Genomic DNA, 19,261 nt, shown 5'->3' on the forward strand with positions numbered 1-19,261 from the left:
CTTAAATCCAGTTTCCTTGGCTATTTGCGGAAAATCAAATTTGGTCTTCTCCGCTTCAATTGCATTTTTGATAGGATAGTTTTTAAAAACATATCGTAATAAAGACAATACATCGCTTGTTGACCACATATAATTTGATTCTTTCACATTTTTGGAGTTCATTAAAGATCTTAATTGACCTCCCGTGATAACATCCTGAAATTTACATATGTCTATGGCCCTTTTATATCTTAGAATCCCTTTCAATTTATTCACGTTTGTTTTTAATAATTCCAATTCCGTTTCAGTAAGACGTTTACTACTTGCAACCGTGAAAGAGGCAATCCATCTAAAAATTTCATAACTGAGTCTCCTGTCAAGAATGCCTTGTCCAGCAAAACAAGCAAGGTAATATCTTGCTTTTACATTCCTAGAATTACCGATCATAAGTTCCTTCATTAACTTTCTAACGTCTTCAGGTGATAATTTCAGATTGATCATAAGTTTTTTGAGATTTTGGCGAACAATAAACATTTCTTCTTTATCAAGTCGACCAGTTCTTAAAAGTGGAAATCTTAAGGTAACAAGTTGCATTGCTTGGGGGGAAAGTCGTAAATTAATAGGACAAAATACATTCAATGGAGATATTCTCAATAGTTTATATTCCTCCAAAATCCAACCAATAACCCTCTTGCTAACATCCATGTCTCCCAAGAATTTTAGCTCCCCATATACTTTGTATAAAGACGAGTTAGAGGAGGGCTCAACAAATGAAAAATTATCATTATTTATTTGACACTCATCATCATTTAGGATATCTTCCCAAAAATCATTTCCAGGAATAGATTTACCTTGAAGTAGAAGTTCCCAGTTTTTTTGACCACCAACATTTAAGTCAATATCATCTTGATTCACACTTGATTCAAATGGAAGGAAATTAGAAACGGTTGCGACCTCTTCTTGAGGAGGAGGAATATGATCAAAATAATGATCAAGGTCCTTTCCGTTATCACATCGAAGAAAAACTGGATTTTTACTACTTTTGACAACTTTTCTAGCCTTTTTACTCACTCCCATTACTAGTTCGCTACATCCTAATGGGTTGTCCTGTGAGTCATCTTGTATCGTTCTATCAGTTTCACTCATTTGATGGACGTTTGAACTATTCAATATATTTAAATTACTAACACTTTTAGATTTGAATGATGACAAATTCATTGATTCAGCATGCGTTCTTAAAATTTCGTTCTGAATTGACTTAGTCCTTTTAAATACTAAATATGGAGTTGAATCAAGTTCCCTTTTTCTTTTTTTAGACTTATGACTTATTATGCCAATAGAGGAAGTTTCCTTTAATACTGGAATATTTTTTCTCGAGCGACACTTACTTTTAGATATTTTCGAGCCCAAATAAATTATTTCCTTCTCAATTTTGGACTTATTCTTCGCAGAAGAAATATTAATGGATGTTTGAGATACTTCTGATTTAGAATTATCAATATCCGAGTTACTAGAATCAGAGGTTGTAATTATGGCTTTAGATATTACTTTAGAAATCGGAACATTGATTTTCTTCTTGCAAGATGAAACAAACCCGTCAATAAATTTTCGCTTCAAAGGATTAAAGATGGGGTTCGAAGTATCCTTTATGTTTTTACAACTCTTTCCCGCAAGCAATAACTTTTCTTTCGACGATGCATCAGATAATTTTAACAATGAATTATTCTTTTTAGTAGACATAGTACGTTTTAGACCACCAGAGCTTGAATAATTCAATTCATTATTACCATTTTTGTTCTTTATGTGAGCACTTATAGAGTTAGAAGGCAATATTTTTTTCTTCTGATTCTTATTTTCAATAAAGCTAATACAATCTGGGCTGTCCGTATCTGATAAACTCGATTCACTAGAACTAATTTGCTTTCTTTCGGATATCTTCTTAGATTTTATTGCTACCACACTCTTCTTTGAAGGCGATATTTGAGTCGCTGATTTATTGCTTTCCGAAGATGCTAAATTATCATTTCTATCTGAATCCGACAAACTCAATTCACTGGAGCTACTTATATATTTTTTTGATTTGTTTTTAGACATCAAAGGTTCTTTTTTGGAAGTTGTTCCCAGCAGAGTAACACTAGGATCTCCTTCACCATCTGAACCAGATGTGCTGAATTCACTAGAACTAATTTGCTTTCGCTCAGATATCTTCAAAGACTTAATTGGTATTACGCTCTTCTTTGAAGAAGATATTTTAATCACTGGACTAATGTGTTGTGAAGATTTTATTCTTTTTTCTCTATCTAAATCCGACAAACTCGATTCACTACTTTGATTTTCTTTAGAACTTTTTGGAGGGTTTGAAGTTAATACTTCTTTTTTCTTTGAAGATTCAAAACCCTTTTTCTGTGAGTTTTTCTGCTGAGCAACACCAATGTTCTCATCTGAACTCAATTCATCAGAACTAATTTGCTTTCTCTCGGATATTTTGTTAGATTTTGAAAGGTGCACATTCTTCTTTGTAGAAGAAGAAGAAGTTTTAGTTCCTGATGCATTGTTTTTTGAAAATGTAAATTCATCTTCACTATCTGAGTCTGATAAACTTGATTCTCCGTAGCGAGTATAATTTTCTTTGGGCTTTTTTTGAGACTTCGAAAGTGATACATTTTTATTAGAAGCAATGGAACATATCTTCTTTCCATTCTTAGACTTAGTAATATTTTCTAAATCCCATAAACTCGATTCATTGGAGCTACATTGCATACTTTGAGATTTATTTTGCGATTTTAATGTTGATTTTTTTCCTTTAAGCTCTTCTTGGTGGCAATGCTAATATACTCCTCATACTCCGAATCTGATGAAATCAAATTTATAAAATTTATTTTATTAATGTCGGATAACTTTTTAGATTTAATAGGTGATATACTCTTCTTCGAAACTAATTTTCTAGTCGCTGAATTCATATGTTTTGAAGGTTTAATAATTTTTTCACTATTCGAATCTGACCAACTTGATTCACTGGAGGAATTTTGAAACTCTCTACAACTTTTTTGAGACTTCAAAGGTAATATTATTTTTTGGGGGGATTTTTTCAGCTGAGCAACGCTAATATCTTCTTCGCCATCTAAACCCGATTCACTAGAACTTATTTTATTTTCCTTGGATAACTCTTTAGATTTCAATGGTGAGGTATTCTTCTTTGAAGATGATATTATAGTAGATGAATTTGTGTCTTTGGAAAGTTTAATAATTTTTTCACTATCCGAATCTGACATACTCGATTCACTGGAGCTAGAATGATCTTCTTTGGGTTTTTCTTGAGACTTTGAAGGTGATAATTTTGAATTTGAAGATGTAGTTACTTTGTTTTTTAAATTTTTCCGCAGAGTAGGACTAATATTTCCTTCATCATCTGAACTCGATTCACTAGAACTAACTTTCTTTCTCTGGGATAATTTTTTAGATTTTGAAGGAGGCAAACTCTTGTTTGAAGAAGAAGAATACATTTTAGTTCCTAATGTATTTTTTTTAGTAAATGTTAATTCATCACGACAATCTGAGTCTGACAAACTTGATTCACTGGAGCTAGAATTATCTTCTTTGGGATTTTTTTTAGGCATTGAAGGTGATACTTTTGAATTTGAAGATGTAATTACTTTGTTTTTTAAATTTTTCCGCAGAGTTGGACTAATATTTCCATCATCATCTGAACTCGATTCACTAGAACTAACTTTCTTTCTCTGGGATAACTTTTTAGATTTTGAAGGAGGCAAACTCTTGTTTGAAGAAGAAGAATACATTTTAGTTCCTAATGTATTTTTTTTTGCAGATGTAAATTCATCACGACAATCTGAGTCTGACAAACTTGATTCACTGGAGCTAGAATTATCTTCTTTGGGTTTTTTTTTTAGGCATTGAAGGTGATACTTTTGAATTTGAAGATGTAATTACTTTGTTTTTTAAATTTTTCCGCAGAGTTGGACTAATATTTCCATCATCATCTGAACTCGATTCACTAGAACTAACTTTCTTTCTCTGGGATAATTTTTTAGATTTTGAAGGAGACACACTCTTGTTTGAAGAAGAAGAATACATTTTAGTTCCTAATGTATTTTTTTTAGCAGATGTAAATTCATCAGGACAATCTGAGTCTGACAAACTTGATTCACTGGAGCTAGAATTATCTTCTTTGGGATTTTTTTTAGGCAATGTAGGTGATACTTTTGAATTTGAAGATGTAATTACTTTGTGTTTTAAATTTTTCCGCAGAGTTGGACTAATATTTCCTTCATCATCTGAACTCAATTCACTAGAACTAACTTTCTTTCTCTGGGATAATTTTTTAGATTTTGAAGGAGACACACTCTTGTTTGAAGAAGAAGAATACATTTTAGTTCCTAATGTATTTTTTTTTGCAGATGTAAATTCATCAGGACAATCTGAGTCTGACAAACTTGATTCACTGGAGCTAGAATTATCTTCTTTGGGATTTTTTCAGGCATTGAAAGTGATACTTTTGAATTTGAAGATTTAATTAATTTGTCTTCTATTTTTTTTTGTAAAGTAAGACTATTATCTTCTTCGCCATCTGAATTCAATGTTATAATGCTACTACGATGTTTTTTGGTTTTATTTTTAGACATTGAAGGGGATACTTTTGAATTTGAAGAACTTATTAATTTATCCTTTATTTTTTTTTGTTGAGTAACACTGATATCTTCTTCGCCATCTGAATTCAATGTTATAATACTACTATTGGATATTTTTTTAGATTTCGAACCGATAAATAAGAGATTCTCAGTTGTAGCTGGTGATATATTTATCTCTAAGGAAGATAAAGAATGTTCCATAACATGTTTGTTTTTAATGCTATCATTACATCTTATATTTGGCTCACAAATTAATATTTTTTTAGAAGTAGGGTTAGATTGAGTCTTGCAATTATTTTTATTTCTTAAAACGTAGTTGCTATCTTGTTCATTTAAATCCTGGTTTTCAATTTCACTAATAAATTTTGATGAATAGATTTCTATGTTACAAGATGGATATCTTTCATTTTTTGAATAAGTAATTGCACTGCAGTCGGTCAATACTTCATCATATTTTCTAGTCTTATAATTTGAATAGGAGTCTTTATTCTTATTTTCCCCAATTTCTTCTTCTTCTTTCTGAAAGGAACATATATTATTAATAGACTCGTATTTCTTGTTGTAATATACATCAATTGTTTTGAAAATATTTTTTTGATGCAAATTAAATATTTTCTTGGCTTTTTCATTTATGAAAATATTTTCAATAAACTTTGAAATATTTTCCATATTGGTTTTGTCTGTCAGTAAGTTTCGACGAATTGAAACTATATATGGAAGTTTAAGTTCAAGATAAGGTGATAGGAGGAATAGAGATGAATATGGTAAACCTACATGACTTCTTAACGATTTTAAAAGTTCATTCGACAAAATACCACATTTGGTCACTCTTTTGGACAATATTATATGAGAAAATGAGTCATTTTCTGTATTTGAAAACCTATCTCCTGATTTATCAACATTACAATAATTATTGTACTTCTGTAAAGATAGTGTATTAATATTCCTTTTTGCAAGTGCATTTTCTTTGGAATTGAATCTTGATTTGACATATAATAAATTACTTTTCGTTCTTTTAAAATCTGATAATTCAACATCATGAGGTACTTTTTCATCACCACAGCTTGACACAGATAGTTGAGAAGTACAGAGGCCTTTGGATCGTTTATGAATTTGCTTAAACTTATTTAAAGTATGCACGTCAAAAATGAAGGAGCTCTTTGATTGAACAGATGTATCGTTAGCTACGACCAAATCTGTTACAGAGTTATTTTGTGTACAATTTGTTTTCGTTTTGATGACTTCAATTGAATTGAGACATGAATTACTGTTTTGAAGTATATTCAATGAATAATTATGATCACTTAATTTATTTTTATATAGAATATCTTGAGCATAATTGTGATCAATTAAGTGAAAGCAAGGGTAGCTGTTTAGACTATATTCTTGTTCTGGATTAGAAATAATAGTTTTATTTTGGGATTGAATTTCTCCAGTGGGATGACTAGAATCATAGATTGGAGGAGAGTAAGAAATACTTTTCGGATGATTGTTTTCATTCATTTGAGTCACATCTTGTAATAAATTGAAGCACTTTTCACGACTAAAAACTTCTCCAATGGCAATACCGGTTTCATTCTTTTTGTTTCTAAGTACTTCTATTTTCTCCATGTGTAATTTAGAATTCAGATGGATGAAAAACGAAATCACAACTAGTTCTTCGTTTTCTATGATGTTAAATACAGTTTTTTGTCTTATTTGAGATTTATACTTTGGTGTCAAAGTCTGAAATAGATCCTCTAGGATCACTGAAGGCATTCCAAACTTGTGGTTCCAAGTAGAATTCAAAATTTTATCTGAATCAGTTTGAGTCTGATTCAATATATATAAATCTTCTGATTTTACAAGGGAGTCGTCGTAAGGGAGTTCTTGAGCTTTTTCTTCATGAGTGGAAGAGTTGCTTCTGCTTTCAAGATTCCATTGTGGCTCAGACGTTTGGGAATCCAACTCCTCTTTAATCATGTCCTCTTCTCCCTCTGCATCCTCTGAAATGTAATCCACCTCAATCTCATATTCTTTGGAAGCCTCTGCATCGCTCCAATTCAAGGAGTTGGAGTTGTGCGACGCTGAGAAGCGAGATCTTAAATTGTAGAGTGTCCTGGAGCGACTTTGTCTCAAAGATGCAGAGCTTTTACGAGGTCGAAGCTCATAAGAGACTACTTCACCACCCATCATCTCTTAGAAACACTTTAGAACACAACATTCGCTATCACTTAGATTAGGAAGTATTCATTCATTCAGGAACGCAAGAACCAATAAACTTGTCATGAGTCATAAATCCATTGGATCCTCCATCTATTTAGATTCAATATAGTCTTCCTCTTATAGATTATACTTGATAGCATTATATTATATTAATATCTATTCAAAAGATTGTTAGAATTTTACGAACCTAGGAGTAAGCCACGGCTGACACTTGTGCTAGAATATGTAATAATAACAGAGACTAAAGTCTAAAATACTTGGCCGGAGCAGATATGCGACATTCAAACTTCTTCCTTGGAGTTACACTTACATCACTCAACAGGGGCATCCCTCCATAATAACTTCATAACCAATCAACTCACAGATTCCGCATTCAAATTTTCACTTTCTTACTGACGTCACAAGGCTCTTCTTCTTATTATGAAAACATTAGATAAATATTCCCTTTAGGTAGGGAAGACCCAAACAATATTCACAAGTTCTATAATTCAGCAAATGGAGCAATTGATAATATGAAGTTATCAATATAACTTAAGCTTAATGTATTTTATGCCTATATAAATATTACAAATATTCATTAAAGATTCCATGCCCCAATCATCCATGAAGGATAAATAATTTGTACTCCTTCATTCATTGTATTGCTTAAATTTTATTAAATCGGCGATTTTATTAATGTATTAATGTCATATTTTATTGAAATCGTAGCTATACATATGTAATTTCGTTCTACGATTACAAATTTTAAAAAAATTCTAAAATAGCTAGGATATAACGGAATTAAAAATGTATAGCTAGGCTGTACATAAAATTTATATTAATGATAAATGGGGATATAAGTCATTCAGCTGCACAAAGCAAATACCTAATGTAAATAAATTATGAAATATTAATGTGGGTAGCTAGTAGCTAAAATATCGGTTTGTTAAGCTTCCACGGTCTTCCCTACACTTATAAAAATTTGGCTATACTTTTTAGCACACCATTTGTCCCCATATCTTGAGTATTATTGTATCATGTAACAATTATTAACAAAAGTGATAATATATAAGGGATCTAAATTTAACAGAGTTGGAATTGCAATTATTCTATTTGTCCAGGAGCTGAATGTTTAAATGGCAGCCATGATCAACTAGGGATTACGCCTATGACGTAAATCCGAAAAACATAACAAAACAATGATCACTAGTGTAGGTGGCAGTACAAGAGAAGAAAAAAGACAAACAAACTTTAAAAAAAAAAGAGGAGGAAAAAAGCTGGCCTGTGAAAACCTAGATGATGAAAAATGGCGTCTTGGGTTTTAGTGAGCCTGCCAAATCAGCCTTTCTCCATTGGAATACAAGATGAAATGAGGAGGAAAAAGAAAATAATGTAAAGCAGGCGGAGAGCTAGAATTGGAAGTAAAAGAAGAAGGAGAGTGAGGACTTACTACTACTGGGCACGGAGCTAGGAAAGAAGGGAGAATTGGAAAGAAGTGGAGTTGAATTGAATTGAAAGAGAGGAGGAAGAAGAAGAAGATGGTGGAAGCTGAAGCCCGCCCCTAGGAAGAGAACCTAAGTAGAAGAAAAGGAAGGAGTGGATCAATTGCGAGTCGGAGGCGAAGAAAGAGGAAAGGAGTGAAGAAGTGATAGAACTCCGGGATCGGCGAGCCGGAGGTGGGGTAATTAGTCATTGGTGGGTGAGCTCTGATTTGCACTTTAGTTTCCGTTGCGAGAGAAGTGGAGCCCCGTGGATCTTAGTCAAGTGTCTTTGGTCGGTCCTAGCGCAGGCAGAAGATGCACGCACGCAAGTTGCCCCGGATCAGTGAGCCCTCCTTCGATAAAGACTATTACGACAAAGGAGGGGGATCCTCCAAGCTCAAATACGGGAGGGAATCTCGGAGAAGCGTCTCTCCCGATTCCAGTCGGAGTAAAAGCTACTCCTCCTCTTCTCGGTCCAGGGACCATCACCACCATCATCATCATCATAGGGATCACAGGAAAATTAATTTTACCGGTTGCACTTTACACTTTTTCCTTGGAATCCAAATTTAAAGCAAATGCCTCAATCTTTTCTTTTTATTTTGTTTGTCTTACATGCTTAAGGCGAGTAAAACGCTTGAAATTTGTTATGTTTTCATGAGTGCTTGGGTAAAATTAATTGTTGTCTGATTGAATAGAGATCACCACCGAGAGCATAGAGACCATCATCGGGATTACTCCTCGTCTTCTCGACGGCATTATCACCATCGAGATTATGAACGGAACGAGAGATATGGCAGCGGCAGCGGTAGCGGTGGGATGAAGCGTTCATCCTCCTCTTGGGGGAATGCAGAGCCTTCTAAAAAAATTGCAAGTGGTAACAGTAGCAATAATCACAGCAATGGCCATGAGGTGTCGAGTGCGACTGGAATGACAAATAATAGCGAAGATGCCTCAAAGTTGAAAATACTTGGAGATTGGTCGGAACATATAAGTTCTTCCAAGCGAAAGTATTATTATAATTGTGTAACTGAAGTATCTCAGTGGGAGAAGCCACGTGAATGGATTGAATATGAACAACAACAACTACAACAGCAGCAGCCAAATTCACGCTCTAGCAGGTCTTCTCGTCTTGTCGATGATGAAAATAGGACTAGTAGTAGTAGTAGTAGCAGTAGTAATAATGGTCACTCCAATAAGCATTCCAATAACAACAACAGCGATCGACGCCATTACCACGAGAATCATCATTCTTCTTCGTCTCACCATCATAGACGAAAGCGTACCAATGACGATCATATGGAGATATCTTCGAGGGATTCAACTCCTGTGTCAGAAGAAGACGAAGGGAGAATGATAGATGACATTCAAACAATCACTCCGTTGTCTGCAGCTTTACCTTCAAGAGTTGCTTCTCATCCTCCCGTTTCTTCAGCACACATCATGGTTAATACATCCAGTCACAATGATACGCATGAAGTTGTCAATAATGTTGTTTCAACGCATGATGCCTTGAAAACAATTCAATCCGCCCTCCTTTTGACCACCACAGCTTCAACTAACTCTATTATCGTCCAAAATAATGATTCCCCTTATACAGGCCCCCCTACCCCAACGCATTCCGAAGAAATGACCTATCCTATTGAAGGCTCTGTTAATTCTATTCCTATGCAGCAAGTTAGCCTGCAGACTGTTACTCCCTCAGCTTTAAGTCAGCAGCAGCCCCCTCCGTTACCAAGCTTATCATCTTTAAAACCTGCTGCACCATCGTTACCTTCTCTTACTCCTACTCTGGCTAAACTCTATAAGGACTCTTTAGTGAGCCACGTATTAGGTTGGCCCGCAGAAGGAATTGAGAAAGTTTGCCAAAGAGTCAACGAAGAGCATACTAATATATCAAATTTGGGTATTACTAAAGTTTCAGCAGATCTTAAAATGGCAAGGTCTCTTGTAAGGTTGGCAGAGATTCAGGCAACACTACAAGAGCAGCGCATTCTGTTTCTACGACAACAAAGTTTGGATTTAGAAAACATGAAATTAAATTCTAATTTGGTTCAGGCTGCCTCGGGGCCGGCCACATTAATAAGTAGTTCCTTGGTTAACGTTTCCTCATCGGAGCTCTCTGAAATACAAACACTCGTGGCATCCTCTGCACCTTAAACTTTAATGCAATGAAATTAATGGTTGCAAATCATTACTTGAATTATTAAGAAACTGTCTAATTTATAATCATAACGTTTTCATTTAAGGTAAATCCCTTGAATTATTTTTACAAATTAGTTACATCTTCTCCTATTTTTTAATCATGCTAATGCTACTGTCCTAGTAGAAGACCGTAAATATACTTGGATATTGATTGTTGAATAGATTTATCTGTTTACTTTCTTTTTTTGTGCCGAACTCTTTATAAATCATCCCTCAAATAGTTATTTAACTTGTACTACGGCAATTTTAAATTAGGGGATATTTCGTGTCTGAATATATTACATATATATCGGAAATAAAGTTCATGTTTACAAAAATAATTAAAAAGTGGCTATTTTATTTTTTGAAATATTTATTGATAGTTAATTGTTGACTACAGTCTAAATAAAGAATAATTCCTCATGTAATCAGGTTAGGATTTAATCTATGAGTTTATAAAATGATAATAAGAATTGTATATTGTAGAGCTTCAATTTTCAATCTAATAACTATATTTTCATATAAAATATATAAGTTGTGTCTAGTTATATTTATTTATAATTTTGAAAGCGATAACTTGTTAGATATGCGTTTTTCACCAAAATATTATATGAATTTAAGATGCACTTTTTCTCATCTACGTACCAAAGATAAAATAAAATCATCTTATCTTTCTATGGGACTTAAAATCCGTTGAAATGACAGAAAATCACAGATTTAATTGTAAAAATGACAAAAGCATTGTTTCGTAATGCTCACTGGCCTCTATGTATCTCAAACTGTGTCTTTCTCCAGGATAAACCTTTCAACAAAAATAAAACATAAAAAAGTAACAAATATATATATTTCTTCAAATATTTCACCTGAATCTGGTGAGGTTTGCCATATTTTACTAATTGAGTAATCAATTGTGCAGTGTGGTGATGAAAATGTACATTTTCATCCATTAAACCATGGACAATCAAAAGTCTGTTGGGCCTGCAAAATAATGAGAAATCAATAACAACAAGTAATACTTCTGAACAAACTTACTCATCTGGAAATCTCTCCACTAGGTTTAAAATGGATCCTTTACGGTATCCAGATGGGTTAAGGGATGGAAGATCCATATATCGTTCGGTATAACCCGTGTCATATTCATTCCAGGAAGTAACTGGTGCACCGGCAATTGCGATTTTAAACAAATCTGGGTATTTTGCTAGACCCATAAGAGATAAGTAACCCCCGTAAGACCAACCAGTAATAGCAATCCTATGTATATCCATCCATTTCTCAGTTTCGTGAAGTTTGTGTATAATTTCTATTTGATCAGCTAGTTCAACCTGCCCCATACGATGATGAATATGAGATTCCATTTTAGTACCACGATTTTTTGACCCCCTGGAATCAATACAGATGACACCATATCCCTGAGATGCCAGGAGGTGATTCCGCAGTTGATACATCCCCTTATACGCATTAGAGACTAGTTGAACTTCAGGACCCCCATATATGTTCAAAACTATTGGATATTGTCTATCATCTTCCAATGTATGAGGCTTAAAGATCATGCCTAAAAGTATGAGAAGTTCAAATAGATTCAATATATAGAAGTAATATGTATTCTTACTATATAATGTGTCACCACTAGATATTTTATGACTAAAGAGCTGAGGTGGATGATAATCTTTCTCAGGAGCTATAATAGATTATGCAAATTACATATTTAATGACACTTAAAATATATATAATTATTACTTTTTGGCTCGAGCAACGTCCCAGACGGAATCATACTTATTCCATCCACTGTTGAGTCCTTCCGAACTAGCCTAAAAATTTGACAACCAGGTACTGAATGAATACTGCTAAAAAGGGTCACACACAGTGAACAATCCTTAAGAAATAACAAATCTTTATATAAGTAAGTTTGTTTTCAATCAAACAACGTCATTTACCTCTCGTATATAAACGTTATGCGAGTAACCAAGAGTGGTTAGTCTTCTAATATGACCAGGCTGAGATAATGATACAACATAGAGATGATTCTCAAGTGGTGTGTCTTTATTGGCCTGAAAAAATACAAGGCCTTTTTCCGAATCCACTGTTATGGCTTTGTTATCTACAGACCATTCTCCAAACGTCAGAGCTACCTTACTTATGATCCTTTGTCGCAAACACACTAATTTATTCAAAATAATCTTGAAGTTGAGAGTTAATTAAATGAATTCATAAACTTACTCTCTTCAAAAATATCAGAATTGGCAGCATCAGATGAATTAGTCAATTGTACAGTGTATAAATATAAATGTCTCCAGCCGGTTTCTTCAGATGCCCAAATAAACTTTAATGTATGATAACGATCGTCTTCAAGGTCCGAAGAAGTTAAAAATGTTAGAATATCATTGACCTTAATCCACGTTTCAGATTGAAGTGAACATAAAATCTAACAATTAAAAAAAAAGTCAATCATTAAGTACAATAATAATAATAATTTCACAAATTACTTGAACTTGTCCTGAAGGAGGATGAGGAGACGCACCATTCGTTAAGGTAACGCATTCCATGTCAATTTGTACAGGAACAAAAAGTTTTTGAGGTAACATGACTAGCTCAATCAAGACTTGTCTTCGATTCAATAGTTGGATCCAGACACTGAAAATGTCAAATACATGTATTATTTTCACCCGTAAAAACATTATCCAACTCATCATTTACTGTTTTCATATGATATATAATAATTATTATTATTGACATTCCTAGCACAATGATGCATTTGATTTCTAAAACAAAAGTGATCATTCAAAGATATTTATAGATGCTAAAATGGTAGTTTCAATCATTTAAATTAAAAAGTTGCTAACATTAAATAGTAAGGAAAATTGTAAATTAAAAGTATACTCCCAAGAATTCATACCTTTTTCCATCTGACATCCAACCTGCGCGAACTAAGTATTCCATCCATGGAAAAAGATTTTCAAGACTATTCTCAAGTCCATAATGTCTAACGTCTACAACTTCTTCATCGTTCTGCAATTTAAATTTAAGTAATTTCAAGTAGGACTTGGCATTGCTTGTCCCAGCACGAGGAAATCGGAGCTCTTCAATGCATTCACCGCTAGAAGAGCGCAGTAGCTCAACATCACTTTCATCTACAACTTCGTATAGTATCTGATAATCTCCATCTAAAAGAAAGAATTACATTTAGTAACGTACATTTCAAGATATATTGAAGGTTTACCTTCACAGACAGGACACCACCAAAAGCCTTCAAATCTTTCAAACTCTTCTTGAGTGACATAAGCAGGAATACCACATGTGAGGGGATCATCTTCTAAAGATTCATTGCCCTTGTGATAAAACGTCACTCTCACTTCGTCACCTAGACGATGATAATAAAAATAGATGAAATTTCAACTGAGAATCTCCAAACGCAGTGAATATACCAGATACTGCATGAATAATCCAAATATCTCCATTTATGACAGAAGCTATCAAATCAGGATTGGCAGGACACATAGATGCATTTAGAATGGCTCCTTGGACTTTTCTTTTTTTAATTTCAAATGGATACAAAGGAGAAACAGGAGGCTTGCCACTATCGACACATCCAAAAAGTGAACCACATGATGGGAAAATAATTTTACCAGATTTAGAGTCCATTTGAAAAGAGTTTATACCCCAAGTGGCACACCTTTTTGTCTCTGACAATAAAAGTTCTTCCTTCGAAAGCTTTCCAGTGCAGGAAGGAAGAGTCTAATAAAGTAATATGAATGTATAAATATTTTGAAGTTAAATATTTTAAATAGGTGAACATATATTCGGAGCATCAGAAGATTTAAATCTCCAAACTTAGATCAGTCTCTACGTTATTGCTTTTTTCCCAAATAAAAAGTAATTTCTTTTAGATTATTTTGGCGATCTATCTATGCCTTTTGATATTAAATTTTACTATGTACTAACATGTCATTATACTAATTGACTGTATATTTATAGTGAGTTGTTCAATTAAGATAAATTACTCCTTGTCTGAAGAATGAAACGTAATATATTTGAAATATAAATGATCGCATCCTTGAAATGAAAGAGCAAAACATATGTGCAACAGTTGCATGATTAAGAATAATGAAAATGGTATCCCATGATTTTTTTTTTGGGATGAAGCAAAAAGAGTGAAGAGGGGGCCATGCTCAAATTGTGATACAGAATATGTATTTGTAAGAAAAGCCTGAAAAGAGAAAGAGCGGACCTGGGAAGAGGCTTCAATGAGAAGACTCCATGGCAATAGCTGGTCCGTCTGTCCCACGTCCACATATCCAATGTTGGGATGTGCCAGGAAATAAAGTCTAGTTTTTTGAGGTTCGAGATCCCGAAAAAGGAAGGAGGAGGGTAGGTTGCCACTTCGGGAACCGGAGGAAAGTCTCTTCCGAGTAGCAACTACGGCCTTTTTCAATTCCTTCCAACTCTTGCTGCTGCTCCTCCTTCTACTCAGGCTCTTCTCTTCAACCTCTTCATCCTGGTGGTCAGCACATGCCTCTTGTCCTAGAGTCTTTTCTTCTTCCTCCTCCTCCTCCTCACCCCCGGACATGGGCTTCTCGTCAGACCAAGGGCTCTTGCAATCCGCACTCATTCTTCTCTCTCCAAAGGAAGATGCACTCACACACACTTGACTCTCACCGGGATGGCTGGATGCTGCTGCTCAAGGAGAGGAGACGTCTGAGTAATCAGCGCAACAAACTCTTTCATTAAAGATCAAACACCTTCTTTTTCTTCTTCATTCTTCTCTCACTTTAATTCTCCCTTCTTTGCAGCAGCTAGCTTCAAAAGGGGTACCACTTGAGTCACTCCTGAGTCTTTCTCCCATACCCATTACCATTATTCTTTCAGTCTTGAGGAGAAAACATCGAAGTATAATGTGTAGCCAAGAGTGTGTGAGCTCATGAATGACGGAGAGTAACGCTCATCATTTCTTTGCTAGAAATAACTAGTCATGAAAATCGTCTGTAGAATGGGCATGCAATAAAACAGAAACCGAAAATTAATACGGTAACAGTGACAATTTGAAGAATGTTTTGGAGGAGATCAGCTGTGACAAGGGAGGAGGGGATCAAGGAAATAAACAAGGACATTGGAACTTGCAATTGTAACTCCGCAACAAATCCTTAACGTTACTCTCCATCTATAATACACACACACAAATTTTCAATCAGGTTTTGAATATAATTGAATCTATTTTGGAAAGGATGTTCCTTACTCAGGAATTAAATAATAATGACAACTCCTGAGGAAAAGAAAATTCATTCTCCAGATTACCAATTCCAAAATAACAGGCCAGCTAAAAAATTCACACGATTAACATCTCAAATTATTATCTTATAATAAGTGTAAATTCATATTGGACTTAGAGTAGAATTGGGGCTTAATATTGGGGTAATTTCGTCCTTCATATTTGTTTAATAAAAAATGGAATTTGTATTTATTTCCTTCATCTCACAGCTAATTTAATGAAATTTTATGATAGCTAAGCTGCTCTCCTCCCAAAACTATAGCTTTACCCAAATCATTCTTCAAATAGTCAAGGTTAAAGCAAAAGCTTTAGTTAGGGTTATTGTACAATTTACAACCCTAGCCACTAATTCAATTTAATCCAGGAATGAGGTGAAGGATGATTAACCCCAATAAACAACCTGTTTAATACCACTATTACGAGTTTATGTATCGTCACTCATCAAAACATAGTTTGGGATTTTTCATGCAAAAAACGCGAATCCATGCTTTTAATGTTCATGTCATTCTATTTATAGCATACGTGATTCTATAATTAGAATCTTTAAGATAAAAATAAGGATTTTAAACAAAAGATGGGTTGTTCCATAAAGGAGTAGCAAATGAGCTCAATAATTTTAAATTACACTGAAGAGTGTATGAGTGGAACTTGGAAAAGTTATATTCATAGTATTTACATATTGCTTAGTCATTAGTAGTTTGAACGTAATAATTAATAACTCGAAAAATGAGTGATTTGAAATTGTACTTGGAGTTGTAGGTTGAGTGAGATAGATGAGGAGGTGAATGAAAGTGAAAGTAGGAGGAGCATTTCTTTGCTCTTTTTCTTTGAGCTATTAAATAGATACATAGATAGGCTCCTTTTGTATAGAGTCTTCCTCTCTCTGTTTGTTACTACTTCTGTGTAAGTCTGTCTGTTGATCTTTCTCTCTCTGTCTCTTTTTCTCTTTTTCAGGTCTTTCCTTTTCTTTGCAGCTCAGCTAGTTTGTGCTCTAAAGATGGAGTTGTGATTGTTGTTGCAAGTTGGATGGAAAGTGGTTGTGGTAATCTAGATTTTGGTGGTTACTCATTTTGAGGATGAAAAGAGATGATGGATGCTTTGTTGAGCGTATCCTTGGAAGGTTTTGGAGGCCTCCTTGTCGTCTTTTCTCTCGTATTTCTATGTCTTAAGATCAAATCTACGAAGAAGAATCCTGAATTTCTTGGAGTAGCAGGAACCCTAGTGCACAAGAACCCGGATGAAGAGCAAGCGGGTCGCAAACTTCCTGATCCTCCTCCTGCTCCCGTGTCTGTAAAGGGGACTCCCCTGGAAGAGGAGGATGCCGAGGATGAGGAGAACAACAATAAGGGTTGGAAGGATGTGTTGGATGGGGGAGGAGAAGAGGAGGAGGAGGATGGCGGAGATGGGGAAAGAGGCGAGTCCAAGAGAGAGGAGCTTGAGAAAAGTCCTTGTTGCATGGTGGATTCTGAGCATCCCTATGCTAAGCTTGGAAATGCTTCCCGGGACGGGAGTGAACATCCCTATGCACGCCTAGAGACTCGCCTCAAGCATGGAGAGCACGAGTATGCCACCCTTCAAGAGTCTTTTGAGTCATCCTCTCCCACTCCTTCCTCTTCTTCTCCTAAAAACCAGGATGTGCTCCACGGACGCCCTACTTATATGACTGTGTCTGAGGCGACCTCAGAGGATACATATGCAGCTATTGAAGATCCTCTTGGAACCTACGCCATCATACTTGATGAAAATCACAAAGGAGAGGATAAACGCCTTCCTGTAGATGAGTCAGGCTATACGCTAGTTAATAAATCCAAAAAAAAAGAAGGTATACACCACAATTCCATAGCGGCCAGCATATATTTTCCCAGTCATGATACTAATAGTCGTCACTTTAATCTCTTTTCAGAAAAACATCAAGAGAATAAACAAGAACTTTACGCTCAAGTAAATAAGCAAACAGGGTCTTCAGTGGATGAATCAGGCTATTCAAGAGTAGAAAAGTTTTCTAAACGACCACAATCTTGCTCATTACTTGAAGATATGTATGCCAAAGTGAATAAGAAGCACGAAATAGATAATGAATCTTCTCCGCCTCCCCCTAGACCTCCTTCTCGTCCAAAGTCTCGCGCTGATCTAAGTAATGAAATTGTGATGAGGACTCAAAGAGTTGGTCCTCGATATGAACCAATGGAAGAGGATGAAAATTCAGACGGTTATGAAATATTGAGAGAGAAGAAAGAAATAGAATTATCTAGAAAAGACTCTGCTAACTACGAAATCCTACCTGATCGTCGATTTAGTGTTAATTTAAGAAGACATGATTCTTCCGTTGGATACGAAACAGTTCCTTTAGAACTACCGAGCAATGATGCTTGGAAGTACGGAGACTATGACAAAATTGGTTATGAAAGTGTAAGTTCCCCATATGAGACTCTAGCACAAAACTATTTTCCATCAGACAATTTAGTTTCTGTTGAGAACGAAATTAGACAAGAACCCTTGGGTAAGAGTGATCCTCCTTATGCTGAATTGATGAAATCAGAAGAAGAGGAGGGATACGAAACTATTCCTCGTATAAATGATATTCAATCTGCGAAGAGCAATATTGAGTATGATCCAGCCTACGAAATAGTTACCAAGGCTTTCTCAGAGCCTGCCTACGAAACCATTGAATCCAAGTCTCAGATCACTCCATTTGAAGATGGAGATAGCTATGAAGGAGAAGAAGAAGGGCCTAGCTCTTTAATTTATATGTCTGTTCAAGAGTCTAATCATTCCTCTCCTGAAAGCAATCGTCGAGCTTCCGTTGTTGTTATTGAGCGTGTTGATGTTACAGAGAACGTCGACAATGAAGATAACAACATCAATGAAATCAACACCCATATTTTTGTTTAAAAACATTCCAACCCAATCAGATTTCAACAGCGATACTCACTGGATATTTCATTTTGAGATGGTTGTGCCTCCTATATTTTTCTTAAAGTTTCTTCTTTCGGACTTGGGCATATAACATTCATAATTATTATCATTATATATATAATTAAAAGATTTCTGGTATTCTAAGAGCACAAAAATCCATACTACATTCTTCCAAATGCTTGCATTTTCTTATTTTTGAAATAAGACTAAAAATCGTGGTGTTATTTTTTTTTTTTTTTATATCTCAGTCCCTTTTTTTTCTCTCTTGTGGCCGCTATTATATTATCTATCTAATTACATATACATTTTTTTTACATATGTACGCAAAAGTCCAACTTATTTAGTTTATGATTTACCAGCTTGATTTTTACAAATCAGTTTTCAAATGCATATTATAATAATTAGCTAATGATTTTATATTTATTATTATAATTATAATTTTTTGAAGAATTATTTATATATATATAGTTAATTGACTACTTCTTCTATTGCTGCTAATATAATAGTTTTGGTATTATTTCAATCATTACCATCATTCCCGTACTCCTGTTTTATATTACTCTCATCATTCTTTTTCAATTGTACTTCGCATTTTTTATTTTCGTTAT

At 34.6% G+C, this 19,261-nt stretch overlaps 4 protein-coding genes across 7 annotated transcripts; 2 read left to right on the top strand and 2 right to left on the bottom strand.

Moving 5' to 3' along the window:
* Positions 1-3,734: 3,734 nt before the first annotated feature.
* On the bottom strand, positions 3,735-7,354 carry LOC121119245 (uncharacterized). 4 transcript variants are annotated; one of them, XM_040713864.2, is made up of 3 exons: positions 7,018-7,347; positions 5,400-6,946; positions 3,735-5,144 (listed from the first exon to the last, which is right to left on the bottom strand). In XM_040713864.2, exons 2-3 carry the CDS (start codon positions 6,798-6,800, stop codon positions 4,374-4,376), a joined length of 2,172 nt encoding a protein of 723 aa, XP_040569798.2. In that variant the 5' UTR covers positions 6,801-6,946; positions 7,018-7,347; the 3' UTR covers positions 3,735-4,373. The 4 variants fall into 4 exon arrangements, with proteins under 4 accessions (XP_040569798.2, XP_071745857.1, XP_071745856.1 ...); XM_071889756.1 differs by having other exon boundaries at positions 5,400-6,959; XM_071889755.1 differs by having other exon boundaries at positions 3,735-6,946; positions 7,018-7,354.
* Positions 7,355-7,829: 475 nt separating this feature from the next.
* wcy (WW domain-containing adapter protein with coiled-coil wacky) lies at positions 7,830-10,822 on the top strand. Its single transcript, XM_071889757.1, has 2 exons — positions 7,830-8,825; positions 8,989-10,822. Exon 2 carries the CDS (start codon positions 9,110-9,112, stop codon positions 10,448-10,450), a length of 1,341 nt encoding a protein of 446 aa, XP_071745858.1. The 5' UTR covers positions 7,830-8,825; positions 8,989-9,109; the 3' UTR covers positions 10,451-10,822.
* A 7-nt stretch (positions 10,823-10,829) lies between these two features.
* Positions 10,830-15,237, bottom strand: LOC121119574 (dipeptidyl peptidase 9). The gene is made up of 12 exons (XM_040714275.2): positions 14,700-15,237; positions 13,897-14,206; positions 13,692-13,832; positions 13,368-13,635; positions 12,958-13,105; positions 12,692-12,896; positions 12,409-12,632; positions 12,212-12,347; positions 12,084-12,152; positions 11,507-12,026; positions 11,338-11,452; positions 10,830-11,276 (listed from the first exon to the last, which is right to left on the bottom strand). The coding sequence occupies exons 1-12, from the start codon at positions 15,078-15,080 to the stop codon at positions 11,184-11,186; spliced, it is 2,610 nt and encodes an 869-aa protein (XP_040570209.1). The 5' UTR covers positions 15,081-15,237; the 3' UTR covers positions 10,830-11,183.
* Positions 15,238-15,545: 308 nt separating this feature from the next.
* LOC121119576 (uncharacterized) lies at positions 15,546-18,784 on the top strand. Its single transcript, XM_040714276.2, has 3 exons — positions 15,546-15,660; positions 16,692-17,559; positions 17,641-18,784. Exons 2-3 carry the CDS (start codon positions 16,824-16,826, stop codon positions 18,627-18,629), a joined length of 1,725 nt encoding a protein of 574 aa, XP_040570210.1. The 5' UTR covers positions 15,546-15,660; positions 16,692-16,823; the 3' UTR covers positions 18,630-18,784.
* The last annotated feature ends 477 nt before the right edge of the window (positions 18,785-19,261 follow it).

This window comes from Lepeophtheirus salmonis, chromosome 6 (assembly GCF_016086655.4).
Source record: "Lepeophtheirus salmonis chromosome 6, UVic_Lsal_1.4, whole genome shotgun sequence".
In the NCBI taxonomy this organism is placed as follows: domain Eukaryota; kingdom Metazoa; phylum Arthropoda; class Copepoda; order Siphonostomatoida; family Caligidae; genus Lepeophtheirus; species Lepeophtheirus salmonis.

What these genes read in the sequence shown, in the direction of transcription:
- LOC121119245 (XM_071889755.1), bottom strand. Translation starts at nt 6,800, where the DNA reads ATGATGGGTGGTGAAGTAGTCTCTTATGAGCTTCGACCTCGTAAAAGC.
- LOC121119576 (XM_040714276.2), top strand. Translation starts at nt 16,824, where the DNA reads ATGATGGATGCTTTGTTGAGCGTATCCTTGGAAGGTTTTGGAGGCCTC. An exon ending in TAAATCCAAAAAAAAAGAAG is followed by an intron (nt 17,560 to 17,640) that starts GTATACACCACA and finishes ATCTCTTTTCAG; the next exon opens with AAAAACATCAAGAGAATAAA.
- wcy (XM_071889757.1), top strand. Translation starts at nt 9,110, where the DNA reads ATGAAGCGTTCATCCTCCTCTTGGGGGAATGCAGAGCCTTCTAAAAAA.
- LOC121119574 (XM_040714275.2), bottom strand. Translation starts at nt 15,080, where the DNA reads ATGAGTGCGGATTGCAAGAGCCCTTGGTCTGACGAGAAGCCCATGTCC. An exon ending in TTCTGATATTTTTGAAGAGA is followed by an intron (nt 12,633 to 12,691) that starts GTAAGTTTATGA and finishes TGAATAAATTAG; the next exon opens with TGTGTTTGCGACAAAGGATC. An exon ending in GTGGAGAGATTTCCAGATGA is followed by an intron (nt 11,453 to 11,506) that starts GTAAGTTTGTTC and finishes ATTATTTTGCAG; the next exon opens with GCCCAACAGACTTTTGATTG.